The sequence below is a fragment of the Geospiza fortis genome, unplaced genomic scaffold (assembly GCF_000277835.1).
Source record: "Geospiza fortis unplaced genomic scaffold, GeoFor_1.0 scaffold182, whole genome shotgun sequence".
In the NCBI taxonomy this organism is placed as follows: domain Eukaryota; kingdom Metazoa; phylum Chordata; class Aves; order Passeriformes; family Thraupidae; genus Geospiza; species Geospiza fortis.
Genome location: NW_005054367.1, coordinates 3,385,224 through 3,398,913, shown reverse-complemented (window position 1 = coordinate 3,398,913; position 13,690 = coordinate 3,385,224). Strand labels below are relative to the sequence as shown.

General features: G+C 42.5%; 1 protein-coding gene across 1 annotated transcript in view; it reads left to right on the top strand.

Moving 5' to 3' along the window:
* Nucleotides 1-13,690, top strand: part of KMT2C (lysine methyltransferase 2C) — a 188,355-nt gene that overhangs the window by 147,785 nt on the left and 26,880 nt on the right. Inside the window, exons 28-38 of the mRNA XM_031059743.1 lie at nt 1,158-1,295; nt 1,482-1,514; nt 1,597-1,716; nt 3,777-3,915; nt 4,169-4,383; nt 4,497-4,570; nt 7,144-7,155; nt 7,778-9,646; nt 10,695-11,020; nt 11,803-13,497; nt 13,645-13,690. Coding sequence (XP_030915603.1) covers nt 1,158-1,295; nt 1,482-1,514; nt 1,597-1,716; nt 3,777-3,915; nt 4,169-4,383; nt 4,497-4,570; nt 7,144-7,155; nt 7,778-9,646; nt 10,695-11,020; nt 11,803-13,497; nt 13,645-13,690 — 4,667 coding nt within the window. The remainder of the gene's footprint in view (nt 1-1,157; nt 1,296-1,481; nt 1,515-1,596; nt 1,717-3,776; nt 3,916-4,168; nt 4,384-4,496; nt 4,571-7,143; nt 7,156-7,777; nt 9,647-10,694; nt 11,021-11,802; nt 13,498-13,644) is intronic.

Below are 13,690 nucleotides of genomic sequence, written 5' to 3'. Positions count from 1 at the left end.
GAACTCACCCTCCCCATTTGGTAAGAATCTAAACAATGGATGATCCATGGTTAGCAGTAGCCCTCTTTTTCTAGTGGTTTTAGCTGAAAGAACTGCATGTGTAGAAATTGCTTCTCCTTTACTGTGTCACTAATTCATGTTTCATTTTCCACTCTTTGGTGTTTGAGTCTAACATGACCTCTAAACTCTGCACTCTGCCTTTAAGAGTCCTGTGTCAAGTTTTGCTTATAGCTTTTGAAAACCTTCCTTAGTTTTTTGTGTTTCATCATACAAACCCATGCATTTTCTTGCTGCCACTGTAAATATTACTACCTGTAGTAGTGTGTAGTTTTTTATCATAATGGTATATTTTGTAAATGAAAAGCATTTTTATCAATGTGAGTATATGAAAGCATGATTAAAGCAGTCAGTACCTTTTTGTTTTCACTGGATAATGGTTCATCACTTTATGTTAAAGACAGGTTGACAATAAGTAGAATGGCATGTTTCGTTATTTTAAATTTGGGGTTATTTGGTAATTATTACAGAAATATATTTTAAATACTAAAGGACATAATTATTTTTTCCCAAGTCTTTCCCATTTGAGAGATTATTGACTTGAGGGATGTTAAGAAATTTATGTAGTGAGTTCTGTTTTCTTAGTGCCAACAAATTGCTTTGATGTAACCCATAATAGTTAGGATTTGGTTTTGGAAGTGAAACTTCTCTAACTTGTTTTACATTGGTTACACCGCATCAGCATTTCAGTAAATATTTTGTGGAATATTTGAAGTGAACCTTAAGGTACATGAGGATGAGCCATGTTTACTGCTGGCGTGATTCTTTTCAAACAGTGAAAAAGAGTTCAAGTGGAACTATATTCTGAAAACTATACATTTGAAACCATGCTGAACCTAAACTCAGTAGTCTTAGTTCCTGTTCTTCCAGTTGCATTATATTCAATGAACATTCCTCAAACAATCTAATAAACTGGAGGTAAAGAGTTGGAAGATTTTTTTACCTTTTCTGATCAGTGTTTTATTTTGCCTTACCTTTCAAATATTAGAAACTCCTGGTTTCAGCTGAATTGTAAGGGAAGGAAACAGGGTTTATGCTCTTTATTCAATACTAATAAAATTTGCAATTCATGTCTAATTTAATATTCTTTCTTCCTCCAGCTGGATTGGATATTGGCCCCATCTCTGATGATCCTTCTTCCCTGCCCCAGCCGAATGTCACCCAGAGCTCACGGTCACTGAGTGAAGAGCAGTTAGATGAAATCCTCAGTCCAGAGCTAGACAAAATGGTCACAGATGGTAATTTTTTTTTGGTCCTTAATCTTGGTCTTCTACAGAACTTAGGTCGAAATCATATTGTCTTTTTTCTTTTCCCCAAATGACACATCTCTGTATTGTAACAGACCTATTTGGACTTGGTTGCACAATTACTTTCATTGCTTGCTCTGATGATTACTTACCCTGTGTTGCCTTTGCTTTGTCCAGGTGCTATTCTTGGCAAACTGTACAAAATCCCAGGTATGTGTTGTGATCCTCCTTGTCTTTTATGGAACACAGTTCACAAGCAATGCCAGCAACTCATACAGAGTGTTTTTTGCAGAGCTGGGAGGGAAGGATGTTGAAGATTTGTTCACAGCTGTGTTGAGTCCAGCAGCCCCACAGCCAGCTCCTCTGCCACAGCCTCCTCCCCCACCACAGCTCATGTCTTTGCACAGCCAAGGTATGTTCTTCTGGTGCTTCTGTGGGCAGCAGCCTGGCCAGGAGAGTAGCGCAGATTTTAAATGCTGATATGGAAGTAGGTTTCATCTTACACTGTGTAAAATTGTGGAATCTGCCATTGTTAATTTGTGAAATATTATTCTAAACCTGTTCTGAAGGGAGTATGTGATTAATATCCATGTAAATGTTGCTAATAGAAAAGGACAGTTATTTGAGGTTTTTCTGACATATTGGTGCTTTTACTTTAGCTGACACTTAGATGGTTTGGAAATTAGTCTGTGATAAAGTATGTGTTCTCTTCTGACTTCACTCTTTAATTACTTTTGAGTACCTCCTCAAGGGTAAGGCAAGAGTCTGTGTAGTACTGATTTATTGAGTCTTGGTATCTGTAAGAATGCAGTTTCATGTATTAGCTAGTCCTAATAGAAAGGAGGCTAAACAAATTTAAAATTTATCTTGGAAATTATACTTTATTTTTCTTCATTCCTACTAGAATTACCTTGAGTTAGATACAGCATCTTGCTCTTGTATTGAAGGCAAGAGGCAGATTGATTTTTTTATTGTTATCAGTAGAGCTGGTTTTTTTAAGCAGTATGTGGGAATATAATTGAATGTGCTCCTTTTCTCTTCAGATATCCCCTCTAGGGGATTTTCCATGAGCTCATGTGAAGAGTGTCCACTCTTTGATACTGGTGCTATAGGAAGGACTATGCAAATTGATTTGACCAGTGAATTAATCATAAGAAAACTGTTTTGTTTCCTAGTTGGATCAGTTTTCATAAAAACAAAATACTTCAAAACCTCATAGAGGAGAGTGTTTTAAGTAAATAATGAGTTGATTTAAAGCAATATATAATATAGATACCATCGCCTGTTTCCCAGTTACTTGAGTACTTTGTGGATAGCTCCAGCACATGAGCTCTGTAAGATTGTTCAGCTCCTCCCTGAAGGAACTGCCATGATAACAAAGTTTTGGATTTACAGTTTGGTTCTGCTCCAGTGGAATGATCCACAGATAAATGCTTCAGTAGTGGTGCAGCTTGGATCAAGTTTCAGCAATTTCAGAAAAAATTATTGCTCTCTTCTCATGGACATGTGAGCACGCTGTGCAGACCGGAGCCCTGACTCCGTCCTGTTTGTTTGCCCGGTCTTCACAGTTAGTTACTGTGTTTAGCAGAACAGTAACAGTCTCTTAGATTTTGTGTTACAACTGTAGTTGCTGCACAGCTTACATAACCTTTAGATCAGAAACAGTCTCCTAAAATGGGAGAATGATACAGTGTCATCCTGCAGATACATCTGATTCCTGAGCTGCTTCTGTGCTTTTAAGGAAATGCTGGGGCAACAGTTATAATCTCACTTAAGTGATGGGATCCAAAGGCCAGAGTTAATTCTGTGTAACAACATCTGCAAATACCATCTGCTGGAATGAATCTGCCTGTGCCGCATTTGTAATACTGTAATCAAATAAATAACATTTTCTGCCTTCTTACTGCTAGACTGGACATTTAATTAGGAAATGTTAATGCTCATTTGAGTAGAGTTATCTGTTTCATTGGTTACAAATTAGGGAGTTAGGAGATAATGAGGCTTACTTTGGTCCAATGCTCAGGAGTCTCAGAAGAGGAGATGTTTAATTCAGGTGGCTAATGATCATCCTGCAAGGACTGAAAACTACCTTCTCCATGGCTTACTGCTTGGATCTGGGTCTAACAAACATGAAAAACAAGAGATTTTAAGTTTATTACCTCAATATAAAGTGCAGTACCATGGCATGGGCTACAGCAAAAGTTTTGGGAATCCGTTTTTGAAAAAAAAAATGTATTTTAGACAAGAAAAAAAAAGTGTGCAGGGATGTAATAGAGTAGAAAAGGATCCTTTAAGCTTACAGGGAAGGATTTTAAACTGATTTAAAATCTTTTCCAAAAAAGTAAGGTCAGCACTGTAAAATTTTCAAGTAATTAGTTTTTAGAGGAGACAAAACTTGAAAGGTTCCACCTCTGCCTTAGAAGCAGTCACCCTTGAAAACTTAAATGAGTGACTTAATCTGCTTCTTTCCAGGAGAGAATGCATTTCCAAGAGTGCCCCTCATGAATGGTCTGATTGGCCCCAACCCTCATCTCCCTCACACGGCTCTGGCTGCTGGAGGTGGCCTGGGCACCTTCTCTCCCATTACACAGCAGCCATACACTGATGCCAGGTAAGTCCAGATGGAGAATAAAAGATATTTGGTGTATGTAGCATTAAAAAAAAAAATCTAAGTAACAAAAACACCTGAAGGGTGTTGTTGGTTACTGATAATGTGATATTATTAGTTTTTGACAGCCATCACAAAACCTTGTGTATTCTTGCAGTGTGTTCACTGCTGAAAGAGCAAACATAATGAGTACTTTGCTAATTGAGGGTTGGTTTGGTTTGTTGTTTTTATACAAACCCCTTTTCTGATCTGTCAGGGATAAGAATCCAGCCTTCAATCCAATGGTGAGTGATCCCAACAGCTCATGGGCACCAGCTGCTCCACCTCTGGAGGGTGAAGGTGATACCATGTCCAATGCTCAGAGAAGCACCCTGAAGTGGGAGAAAGAAGAAGCTTTGGGTGAAATGGCAACTGTAGCACCTGTTCTTTATACAAATATCAACTTCCCTAACCTGAAGGAAGAATTCCCAGGTGAGTGATTTACTGAATCAAGTTGAATATTTTGCAGCAATTGCTGCATCTTGATTTGAAAATATCTCAGACGTATCATAGCCTTGTGTATTGACACATTTTTTTGGTTGCAGACTGGGCTACAAGAGTGAAGCAAATTGCTAAGCTGTGGAGGAAAGCAAGCTCTCAAGAGAGGGCTCCCTATGTGGTAAGAACAATTCCCACCTGCATTTCCATGCTTCCAGCAAACATACGTTTCATTTATAAGGTTGTGTTGTTTTGTTCTGTTTTTAATAACTCAAGTTCAAGGTTTAGTGATAGTTCCCTTACTGCAAGAAAACCTTTTTAATTTAACTCCTAAGTCTGAATGCTTCTACCTGTATTCATTGTTTTTCAGTCTTGGCATAAACTCTGTTAGTACTGTGCAATGTAGAGACATCAGCTGAGATGAGAACATTTGTGAGTCCCTCTGTCTCTGAACTGCCTTTGATTTGTACCTCAAGTCATCTTTTCTCTGTCTCTTTCTGCACAGAATCTCACCAATTTCTTGAGAAGGATAATAACAACTGATCATGAGATTCCTCTCCCTTTCATCATCCCCTCTCTCTGGGCTATTCCTTTTTCCCTGTTAGAGCTGCTGAAGTCTTTCAGCTATTGAACTAACAATTCCAGAGGTGTCAGTGCTCACACCTCTGCTTTCCTCATTTACTTTTTCTCCTTGTGTTCTTGTTCCCTTTCTCTGCTTACTCTCTTGTATTGCTTTGTATGGAGACTCTCCTGGTATCTTCTGCTATCTATTTTTCTGGTACCATTTTGTGGGGAGCATGAAGGACTCCATTTTTCTCTCCAAAATCATTCACCTTCTTCACATCTGAGTTAAGTGAACACACAGGTGCTTGTAGCAGCTATCTGGAGTTACATGGCCATTGTTTTCACCCTGCAGAACTTCTGCCATTCAGAGGGGGTGACCCTTACGCTTTGTTGAAGTTTCTGTTGAGGCCTGTGTGCATCCAAAGTATTATTGATTCTTTTGGACTTTCCCAACAATTGCTGGCAAATGTACTTTTCTTTAACTTGCATTCTCTCCTGGTTCTCATCTTTGTTTCTTCACAGCAGCAATTGGATGGTCATTCTCACTTTGCAGGTTTCTGTGGATTTTGCAGTTTTCAGTCTCAGAGCCTTCCCCTACCTGCTCTGTTTTCATATAGTCTCATCAGTAAACAAACTTCATTCCTCTGCATGTTGATGACTTGGAGTTTAGCAGTACTACATCATCATCTGCTGTCCAAATTCAAAATTGCTGTGATCTCTGGCTTAAGAGGATGAATCATATCCCAAACTCATTGTGAGAAGTGGAGTTCTTGATCTTTATGAAACCCTTTCCACTTGAAAGAATAATTCTCTCGTTTTTCCTTTTTATCACTGAAGCATCATCATTATTCTGCTTTTTATTCAGTATTGCAATTTCAGCACCTTTGGACCTCTATGTCACCTTGCCCATGCTGTAGTTAATCTTGGTGATTCCTTCTTTGTGGTATTTATAAGATAATACCCACTTACATGGGTGGCATTTACCACTTAACAGTTACTTCTATTACTGATTGCTTTATTTTTCATTGTTCTTAAAAAATGCAGTTGTATCTTTATGATGGGTATCCAAAAGTCAGCAGCAAAAATTACTTCCCTTATGTACAGGAGGAGAGGGCATGCTCCTGCGCACCAGTATTTCCACAGCAAGATGTGGTTAATTCCTCTCAGAACAGTCCTTGTGCTTCTGCCATGCAGCTCCTGCTGGTGTTCCTGGCATTGTGCACACAAGAAGCTGCTGTGGTGCCTCTCCTGAGGGACTTACACTCTGAGATGTTGAGTGAAGGCTGAAATGAAATTCAGAGGAGTACTAGTAAATTTGCACTGTTGCTTTTCACTTTACTTAGCATGCACAATCCCATCACTTACAGGGAAAAAATACAGTGATTTTTCTACTGCTGTGACATCAGTGCTCTCATCCATGTCACTGTTTCATTGTTGGGGGGAAGTATTAAAGCCTTTTCCTCTAGGCAACCCCTACTTGACAGCTGCAGATAAATTTGTGAAAAAGAGGATGTGAGGGTTTGGTTCAGAAAAGAAATCACATCCTAGATTGGTGGTAAAACAGGCTCTTTGAAACTTCCATTAGATACTTTAAAGTGTCACTATGGCTGTAAAATGCCTCATTGAAGAGGAATTGCTGTGTCTCCATACAGTTTTTCCTGATCCATAAGCCCATATCCTATGTTTATACTGTTAACTGTTAACAGACTCAGATCTTTAGAGGTCATTTAATGGACTAGACTGTATTTTTCTTGTCATTGAAGTTCTCCACATTAGTGGCCTTTATTGATCCAAACATCATCTGCTGTGCTCAGCCTTCATGTTGTAAGACCACACCAATATGTGATTTGAAAGGTAAACTGGTGCTATTAACGATTTCTTGGCACAGCACGGTGCCTGCAACAGACACCCTCCTGTATAGAAAAGCTTTGCTAATAGGTTTACTAATTTACTAATTGCTAGTAACCTCTTAGTTCCTTCCATATCTGCTAAACACAGAATTTCCATAGAAGTGTGAAATTTTTCTCTTTGGAATTCTTTCTGAAGTGCATAATGTCATTTCCACGAGGATGTGTGTGATTAAAACAGGCTGTAGAAATAATTTGGTGATAGATTTTGTAGGAATAACAGATGCAGTGTGCACACTTAGTAGAAGAAAATAAGTCTAACTGCATCTTTTCTCTTTAATGGAAATTCAGACAGGTGTGTAGCATTTAAGGTGTTTTGTTATTTTCTCCCTGCTTTTTATTGCATTGTAGGAATCTGTTGTAATAAAATCAATTTGAATCTTTCTTTGTAGAAGAGTATACAGTCAGCCATTCTGCTTGGGAAGAAAATAGATGTTACCAGGAGATAAACTGTTTGTAAAAAACCTTTTCTTTTCTTTAAATTTTGACTCTTAAATCCTGTGTATTATAGAAACAGGTTGTTCTTTCTCTGCATGGGTGGTCGCTGCAGTAGGTTTTTATTACCTACCCTGTATTGCAGTAACTTTGTCCTGCAGACTGCTGCCTCACATGGGGCTGGATGTCTCTCAAGCCCACACCAGTGCTGCATGTCTGTTACCTTTGTCTCCAGAGTATAAGGTTGGAAAGTGGTGATGCTCTTAAGGCAACCTGGGAAATGCTTATTCCCAGGCAAGCAAGATGCATGTCAAGGTAATTAAACTTCACAAATAGCTGGACTCTCTGCTCCCTTTGCATTTAAAATTTGCAGTTATTTGTAACTGATATTGGATGTGTTTAATTATAGATTCGGTCATTAGAAAGATTTTGTATACCCCAAACTTAGAAGTGTAACATATTTCTTCATCATTTTAAAACAGCAAATGCGGCAAAAAAGTAAGCAGCAGGCCAAAATAGAAGCTACACAGAAGCTTGAACAGGTGAAAAATGAGCAGCAGCAACAGCAGCAGCAACAGCAGCAGCAGCAGTTTGGTTCACAGCAGCTCCTGAACCAGTCTGGCTCAGACACACCCAGCAGTGGGATCCAGAGCCCCTTAACGCCGCAGACTGGCAATGGCAGCATGTCTCCTGCACAGCAGACGTTCCATAAGGATCTGTTCACAAAGCAGCAGCTCCCTGCTACACCCACATCAGCACCCTCAGATGATGTGTTCCTAAAGCCACAGGCCCCACCTCCCACTCCCACCCGAATCCCAGTGCACGATTCACTGTCTCAGTCTCAGACTCCTCAGACACCATCACAACAGATGTTTTCTCCAGGTTCCACGAACACAAGGCCTCCTTCTCCAATGGATCCCTATGCTAAAATGGTGGGAACACCCAGACCAGCACCCATCAACCAGAGCTATGTCAGAAGGAACCCCATTGCCCCCTTAGATTCCTGTGCAGCACAGCCCTCCATATCTCGGGAGCCGTCGGGCAGCAGGCCCTCGCCAGTCAGGGACTCATGTTCTTCATCTCCCGGTAGCAGCGATCCCTATGCAAAGCCACCAGACACACCCAGGCCTGTCCTGCCATCAGAGCAGTTCTCCAAACCTCTGGGAGTCCCACGGTCACCCATAGTTATGGAGCAGTCAGGGAAGGTTCCTTTAGCTGCCGGAAGCAGCGATCCGTTTACGAAGCCGGCTCCTAGGACTGACGCGTTTCAGAGACAGAGAGTAACCTCTGCTGATGCCTATGCACGGCCTCCATTGACCCCCACTCCTGCTCCTGTGGATGGGAGCCCTGGACCTTTCAAAACTCCTCTGCGCCCTCCTCAGTCCCCGCAGGATCCTTACTCCTCCATGCCAGGCACGCCCCGGCGCGTCGCTGTCGATCCCTATGAGAGGCCCCCTCTGACGCCCAGGCCCGTGGATAACTTTGCCCATAGCCAGGCCAATGATCCCTACAGCCAGCCTCCCCTCACTCCCCACCCTGCGATGAAGGAGCCTTTTGCCCACCCGCCGCGGATGGTGCGGCAGCAGGGTGATTCTTTCCCTCAGGCTGGGCCCATTTCAAGGCCAGCCTCTCAGGACCCTTACTCCCAGCCTCCAGGTACTCCTCGGCCAGTTGCTGATCCTTACGCCCAGCCCCCAGGAACTCCTCGTCCCACCACGGTGGATCCATATATGCAGCAGCCACCAACACCAAGACCTGCTCAACCAGCAGATCTGTTTGCTCAGTCCCCAGCAAACCAGCAGAGACATTCTGATCCCTATGCCCAACCTCCTGGAACACCACGGCCAGTTCTCAGTGATCCTTACTCTCAGCAGCCAGCAACCCCAAGGCCAGGGATTCCTGAGGGGTTTAACAGACCTGCCATGACAAGGCCAGGACTAATAACGAGTAGAGATCCTTTCCTGCAGACACCACAGAGCAGGTTGCAGGGCACTTTTGTCAGGCCATCAGACCCATGTTCTCAAACACCCAGGTCTGCAGGACCTGCAATAACAGATTCCTTTAGCCATGGTGCAGCTACTCCAGCACATGACCCATATGATCAACCACCAATGACTCCAAGACCTCAGCCAGAATCTTTTGGAACTGGTCAGCTGGCCCATGATGCTGCTGAACAGCCACGACCTGGATCTGAGGGCGCCTTCAGTGCATCTGGAAATGCTCCCATGACTTCTCAAGGACAACAGTTTCCCAAAGTTTCACAAGTTCCTGGCCCAGCACCCACCACTGGAGTAACAGATACACAGAACACCATGAATATGTCTCAAGCAGATACTGAGAAGTTAAGACAGGTGAGAATTCTGATGATATTGAAATTCTGGAAGTAGAATAATTTCCCCTATTCTTGTTAATACTTGAAGTTTCTTGCCATTAAACATAACTATGTGTAAGATACAAATTATTTTAGTTTTCTTAATATGTTAGTTTGGTCCTTCTGGCTAGAACCATAATATACAGAATATGGAAACATCGGTAATCTCGAAGGAATTTGGACAAAATCCAAAAAAAAGAAGCAAAGGCTGTATTTGAAGCCACTGAAGACGTAGATGGTTGGTCTGTAGTAGTGCTTTTAGCTACAGTCTGAGGAAAAAAAGCATTTTAGAAGGTCAGTTTGTTCTGTTCTGTAACAAATGAGGTGTGGAACTGATTGTCAGTGACTTGTTCACTGGCTGGAGAAGGGAGTACAGACAAAGATCTCAGACCACATGTCTGACTTTGCAGTTGGCCAGCGTGTTGAGGTGAATCCTTCCCTTGGTCACAGCTCTTCTTGAGGCACATTCACTCCAGGTTTCTGTCCATGAATGTCTGGCAAACAGCTCTTGCTAAGAGATAGAATTACATGCAGCTTGGGGAAAGCTGCTCAATCTTTTGTTTGGAAGAAGGGATGGGAAGTGAATTTAATGGAAAAGCAGTGGTTTATCATAGTGGCTGTCATACAGAGTTAAGAGTGAATTCTGCAGCTATGGTGTAAAAACCTTCTGCTGAATTTTCTTCAGTGGAACTCGAGTCACGTTTGTCTCTCAGAATGCACTTTTCCTGTGGTGAAAGGGCCTGCAATACTAGAATAGAAGAATGGAAAGAGAGTTGCTTCCATGTTAAATGGTAGAATGGGATCACACCATACATTTTACCAAGGGATCTGGATGTTAAGGTGGGTTGCCACCACCCTGCACATTTGACCCTCCTTCTCATTTCTGAGGTGATAGTTGTTGGTAATAATATTTTCCTGTAACAAGTGAAGAATTTCTTTCCTCAAAAAGGCTTAACCTAGCAGAGTGCAGCACTTCAAAAGATGTCAGTTGCAGTGTCAAGTATAATGATTTATTTTCTTGTAAACAGCGCCAGAAGCTCCGTGAGATTATTCTACAGCAGCAGCAGCAGAAGAAGAATGCAGTTCGCCAGGAAAAGGCCTTGCAGGATGCAGCAGCTCCTCCCCATGCTGCCCCTCTTCAGCATTGGCAGCAAGACAACTTAAATCAAATTTTTAACCGCCCTCCTCCTCCCTATCCTGGGAATATCAGGTCCTCTGTGGTCCCTCCAGGTGGGCCAAGGTTCTCGATGTACCCGAAGGAGCAGCGTGGGCCCTTCCCTGGGGATGGGCAGTTCAACAGGCCCCAGTTTCCAGGAGATATGAACACCATGGGGATGAGACCTCATGGTCTGAGGTGAGCTCTTGCATCTCTTAAACTCAGGGTATGCGTGGATAGTTAAAGGGGGCTTTTTAGACAGCATGAAAAATCGTTTACAGGAGCTGGTAACCTTCCTGAACTCTGTACGTGCAGTGGGTTTTCCTGTAACATTACAATGTGTGTTTTACACAAAGTATTTTACACTGTTTTGTTTGCAGTAATTCAGAAAAATAAATGGAGAAACTGCAGAACTAGTCAAACTTATGTGACCTGAAACATTGTGTTGTCCATGGCTTTTGGGGCATTTAAAAAAAAAAAGTAAAATACTTTATTTTTTATGTCGTAATAATGGATAAATTAATTTCTAATGAGTATGTGATCAAACATCAGCTTCTGTCTGTAGCACTTTTGCAGTGAATGCTACAATATAAAATGATACCAGTATCAACATACATTCTCAGAAGTTAATTTTTTCAGTATCTGGATTTATTTCAGTAATTTCTAAATCCACACACTGAGGTTTTTTACTCTGAATTGCATTAACATGTATTTTAATTACTAGGTTAGTTCTGACTGTCAGAGTTTTCTATCAATTATTATTATTATTATTGAAATTGAAAACAGGTTGTTTATTAAACATAATTAAAGCAATTATTTTATTGTAGTCATAAAGCTCATTTAAATGTAAGTATAATTAATCAAAACATTGATTTAAATATCCTGATGAATGCATCATGTAAAAGCATTTTGGTGAACAGTTATTTAGTTGTGTGAGACCGAGAAAAAAAAAATCATTTGCCTTTCATGCTTTATTTTAGATATGGATTTCCAGGAGGCGGCCATGGTCCACCCCCGGGCCAGGAGCGTTTCCTTGGTCCTCAGCAGCCCATGCAGCGCCCTGGAGTTCCCCCACAGCTGAGGAGATCCCTGTCCATTGACATGCCCCGGGCAGTGAGCAGCCCTCAGATCAATAACACATCCGGCATCCCGCAGCATTTCCCCCCGCAGGGAATCCCGGTGCAGCAGCACAACATCCTGGGGCAGGCGTTCATCGAGCTGCGGCACAGGGCTCCTGATGGCAGGGCAGGGCTGCCCTTCAGCCCTGCTGCTGCTGCTGCCACCGTGCTGGATGCAGCAGCTCAGCACCAGAGGCACCCCGGCTTCCTGCCCAGGCAGGATTTCCCAGGCCCAAGACAGGCAGAGCCACTGAGACACAATGCTCAAGGAATACCAAACCAGCTGCAGATGGCTGCGGGTTTGGAGCACATGTCCCAGTCCCAGCAGGATCAGATCAATCCTGAGAACCCACCTGCCCTTGTAATGCGTTCTCTGGGTCAGCCAGTTGCTGATGCATTCCCAGGAACATCTTTGTCTACATCTGCACCAACTGATGAATCTGCAAACTTGCAGATTCCCACCCAGCCAAGTGATGGTCTAGAAGAAAAGCTTGATCCTGATGATCCTGCTGTAAAAGATTTGGATGTAAAAGACCTTGATGGGGTTGAAGTCAAGGATTTAGATGATGAGGATTTGGAAAATCTGAACTTGGACACAGAGGATGGGAAAGGAGATGAACTGGACACTCTAGATAATTTGGAAACCAATGATCCTCACCTTGATGATCTTCTGAGATCTGGGGAATTTGATTTAATTGCATACACAGACCCAGACCTTGATGTGGGGGATAAGAAAGGAATGTTTAATGAAGAACTAGACCTTAATGTCCCCATTGATGACAAACTAGATATCCCGGGCAAGGCAGAAGAACCCAAACAGAAAGAACAAGGTGATACAGCTGTTGCCCCTGCTGAGACCCAGTCTCCACCAAAGAAATCAGCTACAGAAAATGAAATTAAAACAAAAGTACTTTCCCCAAACACTCAAGAGGAAAAGAAGAATGAAAATGAAAAAAGTGATGGAAATGCTGAGTCCACAAGTACTCAACAGGCTGCTGAAGTGGAGTTAAAGGATGGGGAAAAGGCTCCTGTGCAACCTGCTAACCCAGAATTCCCTGACAAAACTCCTGCTGTTCCTAGTCAAGATACAACTGTGCCTAGTCCAGATGCTCAGGGATCTGCTCCACTGCCTGTTCAAGGAGCAGTGAGTTCCTGCAGTATTTCTGGGTCCACCCCAGTCCTCTCAAGTTTGCTGTCTAGCGAAAGCTCAGACAATGCTGAAGCAAGAACTCTGGGATCTCCATCTCAATCTCTGCCACCCACACAAATGAACCATGGATCAGGTATTCCACAAACACTCATGACACCTGCTGGACAGATCTTGGAAAACACTTTAAATTCCAATCTGCCCATGGTTCCACGAATGAACCACAATTTTTCTCAAGGGTCACCAAATCCAGGATTTATTCAGGGTCAGTCATCTAATCATAACTTTGGGTCAGGACAGACATCTAATCAGACTGTGGCTGTACCGAACCGTCCTGGTCCCAGCGGCATCTCTGGTCCCCAGCAGATGATGCTCCCTCAGCCATTAGCTCAGCAACAAAACAGAGAGAGGCCACTTCTGCTAGAGGATAACTTTGGGTCAGGACAGACATCTAATCAGACTGTGGCTGTACCAAACCGTCCTGGTCCCAGCGGCATCTCTGGTCCCCAGCAGATGATGCTCCCTCAGCCATTAGCTCAGCAACAAAACAGAGAGAGGCCACTTCTGCTAGAGGAGCAGCCACCTCTTCTGCAGGAGCTCTTG